At 39.9% G+C, this 25084-nt stretch overlaps 2 protein-coding genes and 1 non-coding gene across 6 annotated transcripts in view; 2 read left to right on the top strand and 1 right to left on the bottom strand.

Annotated features, from left to right (window-relative positions):
- Positions 1-5547, top strand: part of megf6 (multiple EGF like domains 6) — a 152895-nt gene extending 147348 nt beyond the window's left edge. The window contains exons 26-28 of the mRNA XM_061919022.1: positions 3549-3677; positions 4707-4835; positions 5076-5547. Coding sequence (XP_061775006.1) covers positions 3549-3677; positions 4707-4835; positions 5076-5155 — 338 coding nt within the window. The 3' untranslated portion in view covers positions 5156-5547. The remainder of the gene's footprint in view (positions 1-3548; positions 3678-4706; positions 4836-5075) is intronic.
- Positions 1-20222, bottom strand: part of LOC133564603 (EH domain-containing protein 2-like) — a 91340-nt gene extending 71118 nt beyond the window's left edge. The window contains exons 1-4 of one of the 4 annotated variants that reach the window (XM_061919024.1): positions 20104-20222; positions 19709-19909; positions 17505-17577; positions 16874-16958 (exon numbers count right to left, since the gene is read on the bottom strand). The gene's annotated coding sequence lies outside the window, so the exon portion shown is untranslated. Of the gene's footprint in view, positions 1-625; positions 878-16873; positions 16959-17504; positions 17578-19708; positions 19910-20103 lie in introns of those variants that run through there. The other 3 variants (XM_061919023.1, XM_061919025.1, XM_061919026.1) reach the window with 3 other exon arrangements.
- trnav-uac (transfer RNA valine (anticodon UAC)) lies at positions 1041-1113 on the top strand. Its single transcript has one exon. It is a non-coding gene; the product is annotated as a tRNA-Val (tRNA).
- Positions 20223-25084: the final 4862 nt, after the last annotated feature.

The following is a 25084-nucleotide window of genomic DNA, read 5'->3' as shown; positions in this document are numbered from 1 at the left end:
TGGATGGATGGATGGATGAATTGTCATTTAATGTTGTCATTGTTTGTGTCAACGTGCATTTGTTGTGATTTGTTATTGTCCTATTTTAGTCCGGGGAAAATAGCTTGTTGACGATAACTAAGACAAACATTTTTAGTAAACAAATTTAACCACTGGTTTAATGACAGATCTACGTTCGAACTATACGCCACTTTGCATTAGAAATTGCAACAACGAGAAAGGATGCATGTGCATATACGAGCCAGTCTGTCCCACAACAAGAGGATAGCAAAAAAAGAAGGAGTCTATTGACTACAGTTTTGGACTACAATGACAGATTTGTGCAAAGCTCTTCGGGTAAATCTTGACCATATTTGGACAATTAGCTGACGTCACCAATGTCAAAAATGTAACGAATTGGTCAAATTCCAAACGACTAATTTGGAGTAAGTACGAAAGAAGGCAAGATAATTTTATAAGTATCTTCACCATGCGCCCATGATTTGATTTCAAATTTTTGAGACTTATCCAGATCCCAAAAACACAAAAACATGAACCAGGAGGTAACACAAGTTAAAAGAGGGGTGAGAATCAGGCGTAAAACAGGGCACCAATGTAAGTGAAGAGAAAAACACTCAACACTGACCTGTGAAGGCTCAGCTTGGGACTTAGGAGAAATTGGCACGGCAACTGGGACCTTATGTGCTGGCTTGAGCCCATCTTGTGATGATGCCACAAGCCGGCTATTGTAAGAATCCCACAATGCAGAAAAGGCCAGCATCATGCAGGCAGAAGGTTGAATGATCAGGAACCAGGTAGAAGAAACATAAGACAGGTCTAGCAGGAATCTTGAAGGCAACAGAACACTAAAAAATAATGAACTGGCACTGGAGGACGGAACAAGGTGGACGTAAATGGAACTAATTAACAATGAGGAACAGGTGCGCTGGAAGGACGGGGAACAAAATGTAAAGGTGCTGCAAAACACAGACAGTAAACAGGAAGTACTGCCAAAACAAGAACAGGAATTGATACTGAACACAGGGAAAGAATGAAGCAACGGTTCCATAGTGTAGTGGTTATCACGTCTGCTTTACACGCAGAAGGTCCTGGGTTCGAACCCCAGTGGAACCATCCAAATTTTTGACCACGAATTGATTTACATGGACCCTGACTTAAACAAGTTGAAAAAATTAATCGGGTGTTACCATTTAGTGGTCAATTGTACGGAATATGTACTGTACTGTGCATTCTACTAATAAAATTTTCAATCAATCAATCAATCCAAACAGTTATGTGGGATCATGACATATATAATGTAATGTCTTCCCAAGTCTCCCCATAACAAGCACAGCATACTTAGGACTGGTTATAGCCGTGATAGGGCAGTTAAAAGAGGGAACGGAGGGCGTCATGACGTAACAAATCAAAATGAGCCAAGTTGGCACAAATGACCAAGGACATGCACAGATAGGGGTAGCACGGTTGTATAGGGGTTAGTGCGTTTGCCTCACAATACAAAGGTCCTGAGTAGTCCTGGGTTCAATCCCAGATCGGGATCTTTCCGTGTGGGGTTTGCATGTTCTCCCCGTGACTGCATGTGTTCCATTCGGGTACTCCAAAGACATGCGCCTGTGGATAGGTTGATTGGCAACACTAAATTATTATTAAAGCAAAAATATGGCTTCACGGTGGCAGAGGGGTTAGTGCATCTGCCTCACAATACGAAGGTCCTGAGTGGCCAGGGTTCAATCCTGGGCTTGGGATCTTTCTGTGTGGAGTTTGCATGTCCTCCCCGTGAATGCGTGGGTTCCCTCCGGGTACTCCCGGCTTCCGCCCGATTGTAGCTGAGATAGGCACCGGACCCCAAAGGCGATAAGCGGTAGAAAAATGGATAGATGGATGGTTGCACAGATAGACCCTAAGTGGTAGCCAAGCCAATGCCCTTTTGCCATGTGTGGAAAAAAAGCTCTTTCTACTGGAAGGCCTTTTTTCTTTCATTCATTCCAGAATCAACCAAAATGCTCTATCATTAATTCCTCCCAAATATGTTTTTTGATATATTTTGATATATATTTACGTTTGTGTGAAAATTCGGCACTCACAAACCCAACCAAATGGGTGCCATTTTTTCCTATCTTGGATACAATCTTTACAGCAAATAAGGGCATTTACATCAACAATTTGATTTTCCTGAGTAGTTTCACAGGACAAAAAAGCAAAATGAATACCTGCCCCCAAAATGTTTATTTATAAGTCAAAGGGAAAACAAAAGTATTTTATTTCGCTTACCTCAGTAAAGTCAATATAAAACTGCTAAGCCGCCTTAGTATTAATAGAAAAAGGCAACGAAGCACAATAAAGGGGCAAAAGCTATAAACAAAACAAATGCTCCTTAGACATTATATCTTTAGGGAAGATGTTTGGCTACAATATAAACCTAAATAGTATGGTCGTTTTAGAAATATGTGTCGTAAATCTGTGACTGTGTTTTAAGCAGCTAAATTGGCAATTATCTCTGTCGGCTTTTTTGTAAGGACATTGCCGCGATGCTGCTTAAGCACAATAAAACTAAAGTCGGGCACGACTTGTTGTCGTAGATCAGTGGTTCTCAACCTTTTTACAGTGATGTACCCCCTGTGCACATTTTTTTTAATTCAAGTACCCCCTAATCAGAGCAAAGCATTTTTGGTTGAAAAAAAAGATACAAAAGTAAAGTACAGCACGATGTCATCAGTTTCTGATTTATTAAATTGTATAACAGTGCAAAATATTGCTCATTTGTAGTGGTCTTTCTTGAACTATTTGGAAAAAAGATATAAAAATAACAAAAAACTTGATGAAAAATAAACAAGTGATTCAATTATAAATAAAGATTTCTACACATAAAAGTAATCAACTTAAAGTGCCCTCTTTGGGGATTCATGAACTTAATTCTAAACATTTCTTCTCAAAAAAATACATATTTAATATAAATATTTATGGAACATGTCCACAAAAAAAATCTAGCTGTCAACACTGAATATTGCATTTTTTTTTCACAGTTTATGAACTTACATTCAAATTTTGCTAAAGTATTATTCAATAAATACATTTAGAAAGGATTTTTGAATTGTTGCTAATTTTAGAATATTTAAAAAAAAATCTCACATACCCCTTGGCATACTTTCAAGTACCCCCATTTGAGAACTACTGTCGTAGATCCTTGGTGCACATGCAACCTTCGTTTTCATTTCATTGGTTTCACTTAAGTATAATTGTATCCATGAGGCAATTCAGTCCATCAAAGTACGACAAACAAAACCTGCAGAGCACGATGACCACCTTGATGATCAGCTATCATACGGCCCCCAATATTTGTTGTACACCAGGGGCCGTCCATTAGTGTAGGGCACGTGCATACCCGAAAACTACACCAATGTCAACCAGAGCTGTGAAAACATCTTCACACACCAAAATACTGTTCACTCACCACACACCCAAACCACAACACCACCTGAGCTTAGTATGCTTAGAATGTGTGCTTAGTCAGTAGTTCTGATCAGTTTTTTGTTTTTTTTGCTTCTTAGGGTGCGAAGCTGGAAAGTTTGGATATCAGTGTGAAAGGTCATGTGACTGTGCAGATGACGCCCCATGTGACCCATCAACTGGACATTGCCTCTGTTCCCCAGGAAGGACTGGACAGAGATGTGAAAAAAGTAATTTTTACCAATAACACAATACAGTGGGGCGAAAAAGTATTTAGTCAGCCACCGATTGTGCAAGTTCTCCCACTTAAAATGATGACAGAGGTCTGTAATTTTCATCATAGGTACACTTCAACTGTGAGAGACAGAATGTGAAAAAAAAATCCAGTAATTCACATTGTAGGAATTTTAAAGAATGTTTTTGTAAATTATGGTGGAAAATAAGTATTTGGTCAACCATTCAAAGCTTTCACTGATGGAAGGAGGTTTTGGCTCAAATTCTCACGATACATGGCCCCATTCATTCTTTCCTTAACACGGATCAATCGTCCTGTCCCCTTAGCAGAAAAACAGCCCCAAAGCATGATGTTTCCACCCCCATGCTTCACAGTAGGTATGGTGTTCTTGGGATGCAACTCAGTATTCTTCTTCCTCCAAACACGACAAGTTGAGTTTGTACCAAAAAGTTCTATTTTGGTTTCATCTGACCACATGACATTCTCCCAATCCTCTGCTGTATCATCCATGTATCCATTTTGGTATAAACTCAACTTGTCGTGTTTGGAGGAAGAATACTGAGTTGCATCCCAAGACAACGATGCCTACTGTGAAGCATGGGGGTGGAAACATCATGCTTTGGGGCTGTTTTTCTGCTAAGGGGACATGACGATTGATCGTGTTAAGGAAAGAATGAATGGGGCCATGTATCGTGAGATTTTGGGCCAAAATCTCCTTTCATCAGTGAGAGCTTTGAATGGACTCATTTTCCACCATAATTGACAAATAAATTCTTTAAAATTCCTACAATGTGAATTCCTTTATTTTTTTTCACATTCTCACAGTTGAAGTGTACCTATGATGAAAATTACAGACCTCTTTCATCATTTTAAGTGGGAGAACTTGCACAATCGGTGGCTGACTAAATACTTTTTTGCCCCACTGTAGATGTTGACATTACAGCTTTTCTTTGTTTGACATGAAGAACCACATGTCATGCATCGTTTTGTCTCCTCTCTGTGTCTCTTTCATCTATTTCTCAAGATTGTGGTGGCGACCGATTCGGCCCAGACTGCTCTTTGCCTTGCCAGTGTTCTAACAGGGCCCCATGTGATGGGATGACTGGGCGCTGTCAATGCCCACTCACCTGGCTGGGTCCCACTTGTGCTGAAGGTAATACTCCCACATTTACACTCACACATCCACACACTCTGTCCACTTCAATATCTGCTTGCCTCTCCTGACAGTTATTTTAATGTGCACCCAGCATGCAGTCAGACTTTAGGCTGTCTTCATTTTAAATCTACAAAGACGCGCTCACTAGAGACTATGTAGCAGTTACTTTTCCTTCAAAAACACCAGAACATTTGCTTTTGATTTTCAAATTGTGCTGATTTCCCCGTTCCCTTTCAGCACGGCTTCGCCAAACACCAGGACAGCTGAACTTTTCTGCGTCCCAGAGAAAGAGAAGAGCGGGCAGTAAAACCGCATAAACCCCACGATAAAACACCCGACTTGGCTCTTGGAAGCTTTGCAAAGATCGTGTTGGTGAAAGTGATCTAGTATTTCTATGCATTGTGGAACTCTTCTGTCAGAAAACAGTGCTTCATCACTGAGCCTGGAGCTTAAATATTCAAACAATTGTTTTGACATGCGAGCCAGACTCAAAGAACCATGAAGTGTACTGTAAAGGATACTGTATGTTTATTGAGATAAGCCATAATATTGATAACATGACTGCATTATGTTTTTTTTCGTCCAATCAAAAGTGATAGGTTCCAGCTCAACACCGCAATTAATTATTTATTTCTGTATTAGTATCCTACCAAATTGACATTTTGTGTACAATTTGAAGGGAAGAACACATTTAAAAAAAAACATCCATTCATCCATCCATTTTCTACCGATTATTCCCTTTGGGGTCGCGGGGGCTGCTGGTGCCTATAAATGATAAATGGGTTGTACTTGTATAGTGCTTTTCTACCTTCAAGGTACTCAAAGCACTTTGACACTACTTCCACACTTACCCATTCACACACTGATGGAGGGAGCTGCCATGCAAGGCGCCAACCAGCACCCATCAGGAGCAAGGGTGAAGTGTCTTGCTCAGGACACAACGGACGTGACGAGGTTGGTACTAGGTGGGATTTTAACCAAGGACACTCGGGTTGCGCACGGTCACTCTCCCACTGCGCCACGTCGTCCCTATCTCAGCTACAATCAGGTGGAAGGCGGGGTAAACCCTGGACAAGTCGCCAACTCATCGCAGGACCAACACAGATAGACAGACAACATTCATACATTCACACACTAGGACCAATTTAGTGTTGCCAATCAACCTATCCCCAGGTGCATGTCCTTGGAAGTGAGCTTCATTTTACTATAATTGTTACTTTGTATTACTGTAAAAGGTGTTTCTCATATTTTGTTTACCTACTGTATTTTACCTTAAGTAGTACCTCAAATACGAGCCTAACTGGTTCTGTGCCGGAGCTCTTAATTTAAAACCAAGTCAACGTCTCCTGTTGAAATGAATTAAAATATATTTAATCTGTGCTTGTCCCCTGCCAAAACAGCACCATTTTAACATGTAACGTGTATTTTAAACAGAAAAAGACAACTTAATTAAAAATTACACAAAAATACTACTAAAGAATGTACTACACACAACTACAGTAGTTTAATGAAGCAATGTAATTGTAATGTACAGCATTTACATGGAGAGTGGACTTCAACAGTATCTCCTTCAAGCTGCTTCTCCGCCAAACACACTATCCGCAGCTTTTCCATATTTTCATGGATAAATGTCCACTGTTTGGATATTATTACATTTGTTTTGGCTAGACTTAGACTCGTTCGGCTTCAGTATGGTGCAGAGTAACAATGATGTGTTCAAATTGCTTTGCCAAGTTACTGACTCACTCGATCATGTTTTTGATGACTTCTTCCTTTAATTAATCCACTTTCTTTTTTGGGGTTGGTAAACAAAGGTATGTCCGTTTTTAACTCTAAGCTACTGCTTGCAAATAAGACCAGATGTTTTGTTCGGAGCTTAAAAGGCTCACAGAGACATTTGCTTCGCCAACTAAAGGTGGGGACTTTATATAACTTAAATTTTTGCTTGCTACTACTGCATTTGAAAGGAATATGCAAAGTGTGTATATGTGCATAGAAAAAAAAATATTATAAATCCCAATGCATATACCGGTACAGTAACTTTTTCTGTCTCATTCTGCATTTTCGGATTTTGTTCCAAATAATTCAAGATAGGATTCAGATTTTTTTCTACCCTGTCATTTGTGCTAAAGGCTTTTGCAACTGCTTTTTGTTGTTGTTTTTAACATCCTGCAGTAAGCAGTACCGAAACTATCCTGTACATATTACAAGTATAATACACTTGTCCATGTCCATAATATCATCGCTTACGTGCAGTGATTTCTCCAGATTCTCTGAACTTCTACGATGATTTTACGGACCGTAGATGGTAAAATCCCGAAGATTCCTTGCAATAGCTCGTTGAGAAATGTTGTTCTAAAACTGTTCGACAATTTGCTCACAAATTGGTGACCCTCACCCCATCCTTGTGAATTACATAGCATTTCATGGACACTGCTTTTATACCCAATGATTGGCACCCACCTGTTCCCAATTAGCCTGCATACCTGTGGGATGTTCCATATAAGTGTTTGATGAGCATTCCTCAGATTTATCAGTATTTATTGCCACCTTTCACAACTTCTTTGTCACGTGTTGCTGGCATCAAATTCTAAAGTTAATGATTATTTGCAAAAAAATATATATTTATCAGTTTGAACTTCAAAGATGTTGTCTTTGTAGCATATTCAACTGAATATGGGTTGAAAATGATTTGCAAATTGTATTCCGTTTACATTTACATTTTACATAATTTCCCAACTCATATGGAAACAGGGTTTGTAGTAAAAAGATTATTATTGTAAAAGAAGTGGTTCGATTCAAATAAGTTAACGCTGAATTTAAATAAAACAAAATTGTGCTGTTGATGTACGTACAAAAAAAAAATTAAAAAATCGATACTAAAAAAAAGAGTGAAGGAAATTATGTTATTATTATTTATTGGAGTACCTTTACAAAAGGGGTAAGTGGGACTCAGATAATCGGGTGACTGTAAAATGACAGCAAAAAACAATGTTATATTCTTATTTTTCTTACCTATGAATAAAAATAAAGATCAGGTTCACAATAGTATTTCAATTTGCGGGACGTGTGACAAGTCTGTCCCCGAGGAGGCATGACAAATAATGGAGAGCCATTGATATGCAGTATAATATATTGCCAAAGCATCGACATTTACTGCACATTAGTTAATGATGAAAACCGAGAGGAAATTAAGTTATTACTTGAATCAAAAAGCTCCTTGTCAAGAAAGTGTGTGCCTGTTTGATGATGAATAACATTTCACTCTAAAAAAAAAAAAAGTACTCGCTTTTTGGGCCACAACCCATACGTTTGTAAAACCCAGCCTTAGTCCCATCTATATGTATTTGGAACACAGTGTTGTGTGTCATCAATTTCCAAGAGAATCAACTCTTTTTTTTTTCAAAGCGTTTTCTCCACTGTTGGTCAAAATGCGGCTGTGGTCTGGCAGAGGTAGACCGAGAGGGACTTGGACCAAACGTGCACCCATCCCAGCATCCCCAGGGTGACTGATGGGAGAAGGACCCGCCACTGGCGGATGGAAATCACTGCCCATCCTCCCTCTGGTGCTGGTGATGGATGGGCGGGGTGGGCTGGTCCAGCTCAGCCTGTGTTGTGACAGGCAGCAGATGTACTCCAATAATGTTTATTGGGGGGGCTTCATCTTTTGATGACACACACCTGTTTCCAGTCAAACAGGCCCAGAGAGGCCATTTATCCAGTAAGCTCTGGGTGGCCACACAGTATCACCGCATCAAACCTTTTCATTGTACTGCGCAGAAGTATTTTGCCACCACCAGAATGACCATATATGTCACTGTGAACACATGTGGGGACAAAAGTACTTCTTCATTTAAAATAATAGGTGGTGTTGTCATGGCTTTAGGATGAATGGTTTTATTAAAGCAATAGAAAGTCAAGCCACCTTGACCAAAAGTTGTGTGATCTTTTTTCAAATGTTTAAATGTCTGAATAAACACTCAACGCCAGTGGTTCTCAACATTTTTTCAGTGATGTACCCCCTGTGAACATGTTTTTAATTCAAGTACCCCCTAAACAAAGCAAAACATTTTTGGTTGAAAAAAAGAGATAAAGAAGTAAAATACAGCACTATGTCATCAGTTTCTGATTCATTAAATTGTATAACAGTGCAAAATATTGCTCATTTGTAGTGGTCTTTATTGAACTATTTGGAAAAAAAGATATAAAAATAACTAAGAACTTGTTGAACAATAAACAAGTGATTCAATTATAAATAAATACTTTTTACACATAGAAGTAATCATCAACTTAAAGTGCCCTCTTTGGGGATTGTAATAGAGATCCATCTGGATTCATGAAATTAATTTTAAACATTTCTTCACAAAAAAAGAAATATTTAACATCAATATTTTTGGAACATGTCCACAAAAAATCTAGCTGTCAACACTGAATATTGCATTGTTGCATTTGTTTTCACAATTAATGAACTTAAATTCATATTTTGTTGAGGTATTATTCAATAAATACATTTATAAAGGATTTTTGAAATGTTGTTTTTAGAATATTTTTTTAAAATCTCACGTACCCCTTGGCATACCTTCAAGTATCCCCATTTGAGAACCACTGCTATAGGATATATAAAACACTTTTCTTTCTTTATCAATGTATTTTTTTTACCTTTTCATATATCCATCCATTTTCTACCGCTTATTCCCTTAGGGGTCGCGGGGAGCGCTGGTGCCTAATTCTAGATTAGATTAGATTAGATAGTACTTTATTTATTCCGTCAGGAGAGTTCCTTCAGGAAAATTACAGTTTTCAGCACAATCCCATTCAAGATCAGACAAACATTACAGGGAGACAGAACAGGATCGCTGACGGGTCTGCCGGCTTCCAGCGCCCCTTACAAAAAAGATAATTCAGCTCCAATCGGGCAGAAGGCGAAGTACACCCTGGACAAGTCGCCACCTCATCGCAGGGCCAACACAGATAGACAACATTCACACTCACATTCACACACAGGGGCCAATTTAGTGTTGCCATTCAACCTATCCCCAGGTGCATGTCTTTGGGGGTAGGAGGAAGCCGGAGTACCCGGAGGGAACCCACTCAGTCACAGGGAGGACATGCAAACTCCACACAGAAAGATCCCGAGCCCAGGATTGAACCCAGGACTACTCAGGACCTTCGTATTGTGAGGCAGACGCACTAACCCCATCTCCCACCATGCTGCCCACTTTTCATATAAACTTTGTAAATTATCTGGAATATAAAAGCCTTATTATTGACTATATTGGATTCAACTAGAATGTACTTGTCAATGTAGTCTTTGTGTTCATTGTTCATGTGTGTTTATTTATATTAAATAGATACATTTACATAAACTTGTAAAATATTGATAAAACATTTCTTAATATCTATTTATTAAAGGTACTTGAACTACATTTTTGTTGGTTGTGTCATATATATGTATATATATATATATATATATATATATATATATATATATATATATATATATTTAACATTAAAATAGCCCTCTCGACATGTAGTAACACCCACAAATGGTCTTTGTTCTACTATATATATATATATATATATATATATATATATATATATATACACACATCTGTTAACATTAAAATAGCCCTCTCGACATGTAGTAACACCCACAAGTGGGGCGGCATATTTCGGTTGGTAGAGTGGCCGTGCCAGCAACTTGAGGGTTCTGGGTTCGATTCCAGCTTCCGCCATTCCAGTCATTGTCATTGTGTCCTTGGGCAAGACACTTTACCCACCTGCTCCCAGTGCCACCGACAATGGTTTAAACTGTAACTTAGATATTGGGTTTCACTATGTAAAGCGCTTTCAGTCACTCGAGAAAAGTGCTATATAAATATAATTCACCTCACTTCACATAGTCACCTTTACAAGCCGCAAACTTCGAAGCACGATGTAACAAGGGATGACCATATTGCAATACTTACTAGACAAGGGTAACAAAGGCCAAAATGGGGCCACAAACAAAATCTTGGTTTGGGCCACAAAAAGCCTAGTCATGCTTGCTAATTTTCCTTTACTTAACCAAATATCTGTGCTACAAAGAAAGGGTTTAGTGTTGTAAGCCTCTCAGACGAGAGTTAGCGGGCAGGAAACAGATGAAATAGCCCATAAAAAGGTAAGATTCAATCATGGGTACTTTTTCGTTGTAATTAGGCATGCGCCACTTCTTGCAAGGAGATTCTATCATTCCTACAGTGTAAGTCGCACGTCCCAGTGATCATTTCTATCCAAAAGTGCTTCAACTCCAGTCGATGGAGCTGACGGCCGAGATAAAAGAATGAGGGTGAAATAATTACAAAGCATTAGGCATAATTTAATCAGCAGTTGCCAAGAAAAATGAATGTTTACTAAAAAAAAAGATCACAGAAGTCTCCCACAGTCCGTGATCAAGATGTGTGTGTGATGCAATAACATTTTGAGCTGTGATTATATGATGAATGGTCTTTGTTCTAATAGTTGTTTTTTGTTTGTTTGTTTGTTTGAAAATCTCTCAGCTGCTTTGCCTCTGTAGAAAGAAATCAGCAGCAGCGAGCAACTGCCAGCGCACGTACGAGAGCACAGTGAGTACTGTACGCTACGGGTGTCCTGATCCGATAGATATTGAATATCTGTCTGATATCAACACACACACACACACACACACAAAAACAAGTATCGCATACTATCGGCTTGCATCTAAATGTCTGAGCCAAGCAGTCCTGCTGTGTGTATACTTGTGTAAAGCTGGACATCCAGTTAACATTTAAATGTCCTCCAATAAGCACACAAGGTAGGTCTTTTCTTATATTGTAGTGAAGTCATTTGCAAAAGGTAAACATGGCGGACTATAGGCTACGAGGAGCATCTATACAACAGCTAAGCACACAATAGCACACAAACTAGACATATGTAATGTGTGTCCTTAATTGAACAATATTGCAGTCTAAAACACAACATTAGTCGAAGTATGAAATAATAACATGACATTTGTCAATATTAAAAGTATTAAATAATTATAGTTACATATTACTTACATATGCAAGGTCTCCACAAAGCAGAAACATATTTGAAATTATCGAGTAACAAACGTGTATGCATCATTCAACTCACTGCGCCATGCCATTAATCTAATTATTGTGACCGCTTACCATCCAATCCATTTCCTACCGCTTGTCCCGTTCGGGGTGGCGGGGGGTCGCTGGAGCCTCTCTCAGCTGCATTCGGGTGGAAGGCGGGATACACCCTGGACAAGTCGCCTCCTTGTCGCGGTGCCAACACAGATAGACAGACAACATTCACACTCACACACTAGGGCCAATTTAGTGTTGCCAATCAACCTATCCCCAGGTGCATGTCTTTGGAGGTGGGAGGAAGCCGGACTACCCGGAGGGAACCCACGCAGTCACAGGGAGAAAATGCAAACTCCACACAGGTAGATCCCGAGCCCGGGATTGAACCCAGGACTACTCAGGACCTTCGTATTGTGAGGCACATGTACTAGGCCGTTTCACCGTGCTGCCCAAAAACTAATTAAAACTTCATTTCAAAAGAATACAGCAGTCATAAGGTTAGGGTTTTTTGTACCTAGCATTGTTCTATTAATAATTTTAACTGATCAAGTATTTTCTAACACTCCACACTCCAAGCATGTACTTTGATTTGGGCCATACTTGCCAACCTTGAGACCTCCGATTTTGGGAGGTGGGGGGCGTGGTTAAGAGGGGAGGAGTATATTTACAGCCAGATTCACAAAGTCAAGTATTTCATATATATATATATATATATATATATATATAAAGAAATACTTGACTCTAGCTAGAATTCACTGAAAATCAAGTATTTCATATATATATATATATATATATATATATATATAAAGAAATACTTGACTTTTAGTGAATTATAGCTATATATATATATATATATATATATATATATATATATAAACAAAATAAATACTTGAATTTCAGTGTTCATTTATTTACACACACATAACACTTATTTACTCATTGTTGAGTTAAGGGTTGAATTGTCCATCCTTGTTTTTCTAACGATATGCATGTACAGTAGAAGGTAGTAGTGTCCTGTTTAACAGTGTCACAACATTGCTGTTTACGGCATACAAACTGCTTTATGGTAGACGAAAACGGACTGCTGTTGTTCTGTGTTGTTACCGCTCTGGGAGGACGTTAATGAAACTGCCTAACAATAAACCCACGGAAGAAACCAAGAACTCGCCCTCGATCATTCTACAGTTATAACGTCATTGGGCAGACATGCTGTTTATATTGTAGGAAAGCGGACGTGAAAACAGGCTGTCGACACGTCACTCAGGTCCGGGTGGAGCTGGAGGGGGCATGGTCTCCAGCCCCACCTGAATTTCGGGAGAAAATTTGTCCCGGGAAGTTTTTGGGAGAGGCGCTGAATTTCGGGAGTCTCCCGGAAAATCCGGGAGGGTTGGCAAGTATGATTTGGGCTGATATTTAATCGGATTACACTCGGTACAGGCAAATACTCAAGGCGTTGTATCGGACTGAAAAAGTTGTATCTGGATACAAAAGCTCCTCTTTTAGCTGCAGTGTGATGCATACCTAGAACAATTAAGCAGATGGCCTAAAAATATATTTTTAAAAATAAATTCTGGAACAGGGGAAGCCGGTGTGCCTCACACTACGAAGATCATGTGTTCGATACTGGGCTCGGGATTTTTCTGTGTGGAGTTTGCATGTTCTCTCCGTTACTGTGTGGGTTCTCTCCGGGTACTCCGGCTTCCTCCCACCTCCAACAACATGCACCTGGGGATAGGTTGATTGGCAACACTAAATTGGCCCTGGTGTGTGAATGTTGTCTATCTGTGTTGGCCCTGCGTTGAGGTGGCGACTTGTCCAGGGTGTACTCGCCTTCTGTCCGAATGCAGCTGGGATAGGCTCCAGGGCCCCCCACAACCCCAAAAGGGAAATGGATGGACATTCTGGAACATTTGGGCTCAATTCAGAATCATAAAATTCAAGAATTGCAATTCAAATGTGAATTACTTTTATTCCACCACCCTTACTGTCAAATTGAAGACCACCTGGTTCCCAGTTTTTCCCCTAGAGCCAAAACAAAGCACAAACAGGGCACAGAAAATTACAACAATAAAATCTACAGTGTCTCCCTCACTTGAACTGGTCCGCTTACTGTCAGGGAAAATTTGAAGAAAAGTGCATGCAAGTTCCTCGCATATGCTCAAAAAATCATCACCCAAACACACTTTACTTTGTGTACCAACAAGTTCCCCCCCGCCCACCATAGTTCAGGCTGCGCCCATTAACGCCACCAGATCAGAATTGGCGTACCCCTGATACGCCTGAGTCAGCATGTTTGCCAAGTTAATCAGCATGAGAGCTGCCAGCTGCGGCGGCCCCCTATGGTGGGCATGATGTATGTTCCTGTGACATGCATGACCGGTAGCAGCAGAAAGTGAGGAGAGGGTTAGAGAGCAGAGAGCATGTACGGATATTAAAGCCATGCCAGATGTCCTATTAGCTGAGTGGCTCAGAGCCTCGGGCATGGCTGCCCACAGTGTGCCCACCTGTCTGGAAATTGTAAGGGCATAACATGTTGGGGATGGGCGCTTCTCATTGCACTATAACAGCCTGGACTTAATATGCTTCCTAAACTCTTAAAAAGTAAACACTGAGTGTTCTTTGTGAAACTGTGACTTAATTGTGGCAATAAGTCGTCCCAACGTGCTGATTAAGCGTGAAACAGGTGACACTGGTGTCTGAAACACACATTCATTGTGTAGCCAGAATATATTTATATTATTCATATATCATATATATAATATATATTATATTATGTAATATTATTACTGTCTATTGTGAGCGAACTCTGGTGCTGTATTTCCCCCAGGGATCAATAAAGTACTTTCTATTCTATTCTATTCCATAGGGTGACTTTAATCTGGATACACACACACATACAGAATCAGCCACCCCTGCATTCCCGAAAGGGACAAGCGGTAGAGAATGGATGGATGGACATACAGGATTTAGTTCTACTCTTCACTATATTAAACAGCACCTGAGCAGGGGCGGTTGGTGGGTTGGTTCAGTGCATTCGGAAAGTATTCATAGTGCATTCTGTTACAGCCTTTTTGCAAATCAAATTAATTTTTGTCCTGAAAAATCTCCAAACAATACCCCATAATGACTCTGTGAAAAATAGGGTAATTTAATAAAAGTAAAAAACAAAAAAAAATATTTTGCCTAATACTTTGTTGATGCACCTTTAGCAACAATTACAGCCTTGAGTCTTAGAGACATTCGGAATGAAAATGAACGATTCTTATCCAGTCAGATGAAGCTTGAGAGGTGCTGCAAAGAGGAATGGGCAAAACTGTTCAAAATATAGGTGTACCAAGCTTGTGGCATTTTATAAAAAAATACTTGAGGCTTTAATCGCTGCCAAAAGTGCCTCAACAATCTATTAGGGCGGTATAGCTCGGTTGGTAGAGCGGCTGTGCCAGCAACTTGAGGGTTGCAGGTTCGATCCCTGCAACCCTTGGGCAAAACACTTTACCCACCTGCTCCCAGTGCCACACACACTGGTTTAAATGTAAAAATTAGATATTGGGTTTCACTATGTAAAGTGCTTTGAGTCACTAGAGAAAAAGCGCTATATAAATATAATTCACTTACTTCACTTCACTATTAGCCAAAGGCTGTGAATATTGTGAGTGTTCTTTATACCTTAAAACTCATTTGTATACTCTAGCCTTTAAATAGACTCCCTTTTTAGACCAGTTGATCTGCCGTTTCTTTTCTTTTTCTTCTATGTCCCACTCTCCCGTGTGGAGGGGGTCCGGTCCGATCCGGTGGCCATGTACTGCTCGCCTGTGTATCGGCTGGGGACATCTCTGCGCTGCTGGTCCGCCTACGCTTGGGATGGTTTCCTGCTGGCTCCGCTGTGAACGGGACTCTCGCTGCTGTGTCTTGGATCCTCTTTGGACTGGACTCTTGCGACTGTGTTGTATCCATTGTGGATTGAACTTTCACAGTATCCTGTTAGATCCGCTCGACATCCATTGCTTTCCTCCTCTCTAAGGTTCTCATAGTCATCATTGTCACCGACGTCCCACTGGGTCATTATTGTCACCAATGTCCCACTGGGTGTGAGTTTTCCTTGCCCTTATGTGGGCCTACCGAGGATGTCGTGGTGGTTTGTGCAGCCCTTTGAGACACTAGTGATTTAGGGCTATATAAGTAAACATTGATTGATTGATTGATATATTTTTTTAATACACTTGCATTTAAAAAACAAAACAAATTTTACATTTACATAATGAGGTATGGTCTAAAGAATTTTGAGGACGAAATCAATTGTATTCCATTTTGAAATAAGGCTGTATCATGCCAAAATGTAGAAAAAGTGAAGCTCTGTGAATACTTTCCGGATGCACTGTATTTGGGCTCAAGCTGTGAATATTTTTTGAAAAATCCTGCATCTAAATTCTCTCAAAAACAACCTCTTAAAAGTTAAAGTTAAAGTACCAGTGATTGTCACACACATACTAGATGTGGCGAAATTATTCTCTGCATTTGACCTATCACCCTTGATCACCCCCTGGGAGGTGAGGGGAGGAGTGGGCAGCAGCTGAGCCACGCCCGGGAATAATTTATGCTGATTTAACCCTCAATTCCAACCCTTAATGCTGAGTGCCAAGCAGGGAGGTAACGGGTCCCATTTTCATAGTCTTTGGTATGACTCGGCCGGGATTTGAACTCACGACCTACCAATCTCAGGGCGGACACTAACCACTAGGCCACTGAGTAGGTTAACGTATACGTAAAAGTAACGTGCAGTACAGTAGCTGTGTATAGTAGCACGTGACTGTGTCAATGCTGCTAAATTGGTACTAAATCTGGTGACTTTCCAACTTCTCTTCTGAACTTTTTTTCTCCTCAAAAACAACTAGTGACACATTTTCTGATGTTTTTAGAGACATGAAAGTATATATTACTCACAGATGGTAAAGTTGAAAGTAGCCTCGCGCAGCAGTCCCAGCTCTAGTCAGAGCAGAGAGGAGACCCGCACCCCTTTGCATCCAGGCTGCAAAATGAAATGTGTGCGTTTGAATAAAGATACTTTGACATGTGTTATTCATGCAGCGGCTAAAAAAACGTACGAATACACAATATCAAACAATGTTTAATATTTCCACATCAAATAAAAAAACTGCCTTTCCCTCCTTGTGCCTGTTCTCCGGATCTCACTCAGTGGAATAACACAGGAGGCACGTGTGAAAAAATAAATAAATAAATCCAAGAAAAAACAGCTTACAACTGTGACTCGATCTCAATTCTATTCTTCATGCTAATGAACCGGTAGAAAGATTCGGTTGGTTCGGGATGCAAAAAAAAACAAAAACAAAAAACTCTCAAAAGTAACGTGCAGTACCGGAGTCCAACCAAAAGACAGTAGCTGTGTAAAGAAGCCTGTGTGCTGGCCTTACAACCCCTGACTGTGTCAATGCTGCTAAATTGACATTAAAATCTGGTTACTTTCCAACTTCTCTTCGGGACATTTTTTCCCTTCAAAAGCAACTATTGACAAATTTTGTAATGTTTTTAGAACATGAAAGCACATATTACTCACAGGTGGTGAAGTTGACAGTAGCCTCGCGCTGCAGTCAGAGCAGAGAGGAGATCCGCACCCTTTCGTGTCCAGGCTGCAAAAAAATTGTAAGTAGTATATTCATACTTGCCAACCTTGAGACTGCAAGGGGTTCTGGGTATTTGTTCTGTCATGTTTATGTTGTGTTACGGTGCGGATGTTCTCCCGAAATGTGTTTATCATTCTTGTTTGGTGTGGGTTCACAGTTTGGCGCATATTTGTTACAGTGTTAAAGTTGTTTATACGGCCACCCTCAGTGTGACCTGCATGGCTGTTGATCAAGTATGCCTTGCATTCACTTGTGTGTGTGTCAAAGCTGCATATATTATGTGATTGGGCCGGCACGCCGTTTGCATGGAGGAAAAGCAGACGTAAGGACAGTATGTATAGGACGCTAAAGGCAGTGCCTTCGAGGCACGCCCCCCAATATTGTTGTCCGGATTGAAATTGGGAGAAATTCGGGAGAATTGTTGCCCCGGGAGATTTTCGAGAGGGGCACTGATATTCGGGAGTCTCCCGAGAAAATTGGGAGTGTTAGCAAGTATGGGTATATTAGATATGAAGTAATTGAAGCCTTAAATAGATCAATAATTAATAACAACATTGATTTTTTATACATTATTACTTTTTGTAAAAAATTCCCACTAAAATTATTGGGGAATCAAAAGGGCCCCACATAATTGTTTTCTTATTTCAATGCCTAAGTCTCAACCTCAGATTTATCTGTCAATTATAAGTTTTTCTTTTTCATGTTGTTTTATTCACTTTTTGTTTTTTTATATGGTAAACACACAAAAAATTCAATATTTCACCCAAAAAATATTTCAAAGAGGAATTTTTAATGTGAATAATTGGAGCCTTGAATAGGTCAATATATCATAACATTACATTTTGTATTTCATTAATATTTTTTGAGCAATGACAGTTTTAAAGAAAAACAACCTGCATAGCAATTTGGCATTATTAGAGTCTCAACTTATTCTCGTTACATTTCCCTTGTTTGCTCTTTTAAAGTCCTACTGAAACCCACTACTACCGACCACGCAGTCTGATAGTTTATATATCAATGATGAAATCTTAACATTGCAACACATGCCAATATGGCCGGTTTAGTTTACTAAATTACAATTTTAAATTTCCCGCGGAATTTCTTGTGGAAAACGTCACGCGTGTTTGTGACGTCACCGGTTGTAGCGGACATATTAGCCCAGCACCACTTAGGGCTAAAAGTTGTCTCTTTTCATCGCATAATTACACAGGAATTTGGACATCGGTGTTGCTGAATCTTTTGCAATTTGTTCAATTAATAATGGGGACTATAAAGAATAATGCTGTTAGTGGAAAGCGGTGGATTGCAGCTGCCTTTAGCACCGAAACACAGCCAGTGTTTCTTTGTTTGTTGTGAACCTTTAACACAGAGCGGTCAAGCGAACATGTTTCTCTACCACATGTCAACCAGCAAGATTTTGGATGGGAAAATTGTGATATTATGTCAGCTCTTACCGGAGACTTCAGTGGATTATGGGACCTCATCCTGCAGCTCAAAAAGGCAGCTGTGATCTTGGCTCCTCGGCTTCTCTCAAAGACACCGGCATTCACCACAGCCCTCCGACTTTCAGGTACAGTATGACTTTACAATCTCACTAAAACACTATTAAAACAATAAGCAGATAAGGGATCTTCCAGAATTATCCTAGTAAATGTGTCTAATTACATCTGAAACGCTCACACTGCCGCCGCCTTTTTTCTTTTTAGTGCCTCACTCTAACTTTCCTCATCCACAAATCTTTCATCCTTGCACAAATTAATGGGGAAATCATCGCTTTCTCAGTCCGAATAGCTCTTGCTGCTGATGGCTATGATAATAAACAATGTGAGGATGTGAGGAGCCCTACAACCCGTAACGTCAGGCGCACATCGACTGCTAATTCCGGTAAAGGCAAGACTTTTTTATTAGCGACCAAAAGTTGCAAACTTTATCGTCGATGTTCTCTACTAAATCCTTTCAGCAAAAATATGGCAATATCGCGAAAGGATGAAGTCTGACACATATAATGGACCTGCTATCCCCGTTGAAATAAGAAAATCTAATTTCAGTAGGCCTTTAATAGTTCAAGTATAAAGAAAACAAGGATAATATAGTTCATTTGCAGTTCTAATCAAACTTAGCATTTTGTTCGACTCACCTTTTTATCTCCACCGGGACGTTATACTTCTCTCCAGTCCCACAGCGTCCATTGCAAGTGATGACGTCAAACAGAAACTTCTGGAATAGGAAATGTCCTCAAAACCAGAGGAGTTGGCAACACAAATAAAACTCCATCCACAATATGTTCTCTTCTTGCTTTAGTGAAAGTTTTATTTGACACATGTGTATGATGTGGAGACTGTAACATATAGTAAAAAAAATTAATAAATACAGTTACTATCCGAGTATACAAATGATAAAGCTATGCTCACACAAATAGCTTGCTAAACACAGAATAGGCTATCTGCTAATACAACACCGTCTATCCCGTTTACAAACTTATTCAAAGTAATATTTCAGGGACATTTGTGACTTGTACGCGTAGATACTCACATAAACTTGAACTTTTAAAGCATGCACAGCTTTATCAGCTTTTGTTCGCCAGCTTGTGCGAGCTGTGGTTGACCGAGAAAAAAATCACCAAAGATTGTCTACGACCGAGAAGAGCGCTCACTCTGATGTCCCCAAAACCGGGGAACGACGGTTTATAGAGAAGATGTCTCACTTTGTTAACTTTTAACTTTTTTTTTTTTTAAAACAATATATATCAACATATTTATTTATTCTGTCTTTGACCAGAAAACATGGTCATGTCTGGTATTATTATTACTATGATTCGGATGTTACCATTTAGTGGTCAATTGTACGGAATATGTACTGAACTGTGCAATCTACTAATAAAAGTATCAATCAATCAATCAAAAAGTCTTTGACCAGAAAACATGGTCATGTCTGGTATTATTATTACCATGATTCGGATGTTACCATTTAGTGGTCAATTGTACGGAATATGCACTGTACTGTGTAATCTACTAATAAAAGTTTCAATCAATCAATCAAAAACGGCCTACCTGAGCCTCCCCTAAAGAAATGAAGTGATTTTTTTTATATATATATAGCACTTTTCTCTAGTGTGAAAACCCAGTATCTAAGTTATTTTTTTTTTTAAACCAGTGTGGGCTGGTGGGTAAAGTCTCTTGCCCAAAGACACAACATCAGTGACTGGGATGGCAGAAGCAGGGATCGAACCTGGAACCATCAAGTTGCTGGCATGGACGCTCTACCAACCGAGTTATACCGCCCATTATTAAGGAAGAAGAAGCTCTCATGACTGTAAACATGGACATTAGAACCTTTTTTTTTCCAACAAAAAGTACTACGACAGATGTGATTATTCAGGTTTGTGAATCATTAAAAAGAAAAGTTTTACTTTGTTTTGTTTTTTTTAATGTTTGCTCACTATTAGTAAATTTATGCACAAAGGAAGTGAATTATAGTGTATGTGCTTGCATTGGAATAATTCAAAAAACCTTGGATGATCATCATTTAGCTTCATTAAATCATATTATTGATAAGTGTAATCCAGTTTGTAATAAAGTTGAGAATACCATATTGTTTAAAAAAAAAAAAAAAATGGGCAAAGTCCTTAATTTTCTTCAAGCTTAAATCTGCCCCTGCATCTGAGTCCTAACTATTTTAATCAGGGCTGTAAAATTATTATTTTTTAATCAGATTTATGACATTTTGGAATTTGGGTTAATTGTGATTAATCACAGGTGATTACTAATTTGCATAATAAAAAAAGCTTACGAAACGACCCCTGTATTTGTACACTAATGCGACTTTATTGTCAGAATGTCATCCAGGAACGTTTTACTTGAATACATGTTGTATATTTGCTCAAAACATGGAGATCGGTAGGTCGCAAGTTCAAACCAAAGGCTATAAAAATGGGACCCCTTACCTCCCTGCTTGGCACTCAGTATCAAGGGTAGGAATTGGGGGTTGAATCACCAAAAATGATTCCCGGGCGTGGCCACCGCTGCTGCTCACTGCTCCCCTCCCATCTCAGGGGGTGATCATGGGGATGGGTCAAATGCGGAGAATAATTTCGCCACACCTAGTGTGTGAGTGACTATCATTGATACTTTAACTTTTTACAGTTTTATCTAAAGTTCTTACAGGCTGGAGTGAAATTTGCCAGCGAGCACAGCAGTCCGAGGCTCCTCACTCATATTTGCACTGAATCTTTCGGCACCGCACGATTCGATTCGATTCTTGTGGTTATCAATCAATCAATGTTTATTTATATAGCCCTAAATCACAAGTGCCTCAAAGGGCTGCACAAGTCACAACAACATCCTCGGTTCAGAGCCCACAAAAGGGCAAGGAAAAACTCACAACCCAGTGGGACGTCAAGGTGGATGACTATGAGAAACCTTGGAGATGACCGCATTCGAAATCAATTCTCGATTCAAATCGATTCTCAATTGAAAATCAATACTTTTTCCTTTTTTTATTTAAATAACATTGGGTGCCAGTTCTTTGATTATTCACATTCCTCCATAGAATAGATAACAAGCCTGATACAGTTTGATATTACTTAAAAGAAAACTGGTTTTGGGGAATAAAATTCTACCCAAACATTTAATAAAGTCAAATACAAATAAGGCAACAGGAGAAATATCCCACGCTTCTCTTTTCTAAAGTAAATCTGTACACCAGATATAGGCATCTACATCAACAATATGATTTACCTGAGTGAGTGGACAGGACAGATGAAAATAAATAACATTTTTTTATATAATTAATTTTTGTTGGAATATTATGGCAACACTAAATTGGCCCTAGTGTGTGAATGTGAGTGTAAAAGTTGTCTGTCTATCTGTGTTGGTCCTGCGATGAGGTGGCGACTTGTCCAGGGTGTAAGCCGCCTTCCGCCCGAATGCACCTGAGATAGGCTCCAGCACCCCCCGCGACTCTGAACGGGACAAGCGGTAGAAAATGGATTTTTATTTGACTACTTTGGATTGTTTAGTGTCATGTTTGTGTGTCCTCTCAATTGCTCTGTTGATTGCTATTCTGAATGTTGCTGGTTTGGTTTGGAATTGAACTTATTAAACGTTTTGTAAGACAAATATAAAAAAATACAACAAATAATTATTGACGTGAAGAAAAATAGATTTTTGATTTTTTTTTTAATTGATTAAAAATCACGATTTATTTAAAAATCAATGTATTTCTGACAGCCTTAATTGATATGATCACTCACTGCATATGTAGCGGTTATGGCAAAAGAGCTTCTACGGTCAAAAATGTCAAACATTGACTTGGACTTTGGTTGTTTCTTCGACGCAGAGGATGATTTGCACGAGCCAGGCGTGAATGTAAGTACATGTTTATTTCTTTAACACTATAACTAACAAAAAGATGCAAAAAAAGGGCGCGCACAATGGCGGAGAACAAATACTTGACAACAAAAACAAATGACTAGAACAAAGGCTGTAAACTACAAACGTGAAACAAAAACACTTGCACTGTGGCATAAAAAAACAAAACATGCACATAGGCATAAATACCAAAACTTACGTGGCGTGGTCTAAAAACGAACAGCAAGGCATGAAGGTGGGTACATGGAGATGTGGGTAAAGTGGGAAGTTGCCAGACTGACTATCAGGTGACCGTGGCTTAAATACTAGCTGTGATAATTAACCAGCAGGTGTGAGAACTGAGGACCGGGGCGTGACTTGGAGACAAGGTGGAAACTAATGAGTAACTATGGAAACAAAAACAAACCAGGAAGTGCAAAACAGAACTGAGTGTCTTAAAAAAACAAAACATGACCAAAACAAAACATAATCCATAGGCGTGAGAAAAAATAAATTTCATGATTAATCTAAGTGTGTTCATGGTTAAGGCGATCGTTTTTCGTGATTACTCACATGAATTAACTCGTTAATTTTGACAGCCCTAATTTTTTAACGTTTAAACGTTAAAATCACATGTATCCCCTAGGGGGCAGTAAACATCCTAAACCCTTGTTTAGAATTTTTGTTTTTGTTTTCAACATTTAAGTGTACCCCACATGCATTCATTATATCACTTAATAATTATTCTTACAGGTTTATTAGTCACTTAAATTTACTGGCACTCAAGTACAAAACAAATAAACAATCACCATTTTTTTCTTAATTTTATTTAATCATAACGTTTTCTGTATTTTTGCAATTTTTGCTGCTTTGGCATGGATGACTGGCAAGGTTGATATGCTACAATATCAGATTGCAAAGAGCATGAGCCTCACTTTGGAACCGAGTAGGACATCTTTCATGAATGAGATGTAATAACATCGCCATAAAGCAGTACGCCACATTCTTGATGGATGTGTTCGCATAATCAAAAAGGCTTCATTTGGTCAACGCTGGCACAGGTGGCAAAAAAAGACCCCACTCATGGCCATTATCACTGCCACTCTCCTATGACCCCGGCCTGCACCATCACTGAGAGTGACCTCATCAAAGCTGGACGACCCACGCTGACCTCATCAACAATGCCTGACCCCAGTGACCTCATCAAAAGGTGGACGCCCCATGAAGCCCGGAGGGGTGACGACGGCCCCTAAGAAAATTCCCCCATTAGGGTGCCAAGAGCACTGTAAATGTGGAGTGTCAGCGCCCGCCGTCCACACCGTCATGCCCAATTCCCCCACCCCACCGCCACCGCGTTACCCTGCGGACAATGGAGCGGCTAAACCCTCCCGGCCGCCGTGTCCGCCCACGTCGGCTGGCAGCGCTGACAGAAGGCGGCGCAGGATGGGACTCTTATTGAGCGTTTGAGCGATGAGCCAGGTCATCGCGTCGAGCCGCCTCATCCATCATGCCCCACAAATGGACACAAATAAAGAGGACGCATTCCTGCCTGCGCTCCCACTACCACATTCAAGGCCTGTGCTCGCCTCCGCCATGCAAGCCTCAAGCCAAGAGAGAGAGAGAGAGAGAGAGAGAAAAAAAAGGGACCAGAGTTCAGGCTCGCTTTCGGAGGCCATGGGAGTGCCAGAAGAAAGCGCCAGGTGGTTCCCTGACCGACAGTCCATGTCTGTGTCATAATTACGGGCACAAAGAGAGACTTATACAGGGGGCCTTAAAATCCAGCGGGTGAGTTAAATGTCGTCTAATGTCGGTTTTTTGTAAAGACCACTTATTGTGTGACTCGCCAAAAGGTTCTCACACTATCTCAGTCTACAAACCCCCAAACATTGGTGACTCAGTCGCTAAGTCTAAATAAGACACCATGGGGCCAAAGAAAGTTGTGAGTGCCAGCACTTTGATTAAAAAAGCGATCATTTAATCCAGTGGTCCCCAACCTTTTTGTATCCGCGGACCGGTCAACGCTTAATAATTTGTCCCGTGGCCCGGGGGTGGTGGAGGGGTGGGGAGTCCTTTTTTTAAAACTTATTTATTTATTTTTTCTTCTTTGTCATGAAAAAGGGACGTTTTTGTCATGAAAAAGGGATGTTTTTGTGGTTGGTGCACTA

This window comes from Nerophis ophidion, linkage group LG13 (genome assembly GCF_033978795.1).
Source record: "Nerophis ophidion isolate RoL-2023_Sa linkage group LG13, RoL_Noph_v1.0, whole genome shotgun sequence".
Lineage (NCBI taxonomy): Eukaryota > Metazoa > Chordata > Actinopteri > Syngnathiformes > Syngnathidae > Nerophis > Nerophis ophidion.
Note: the sequence above shows the minus strand (reverse complement) of the source record. Positions and strands in the feature narration are given on the sequence as shown.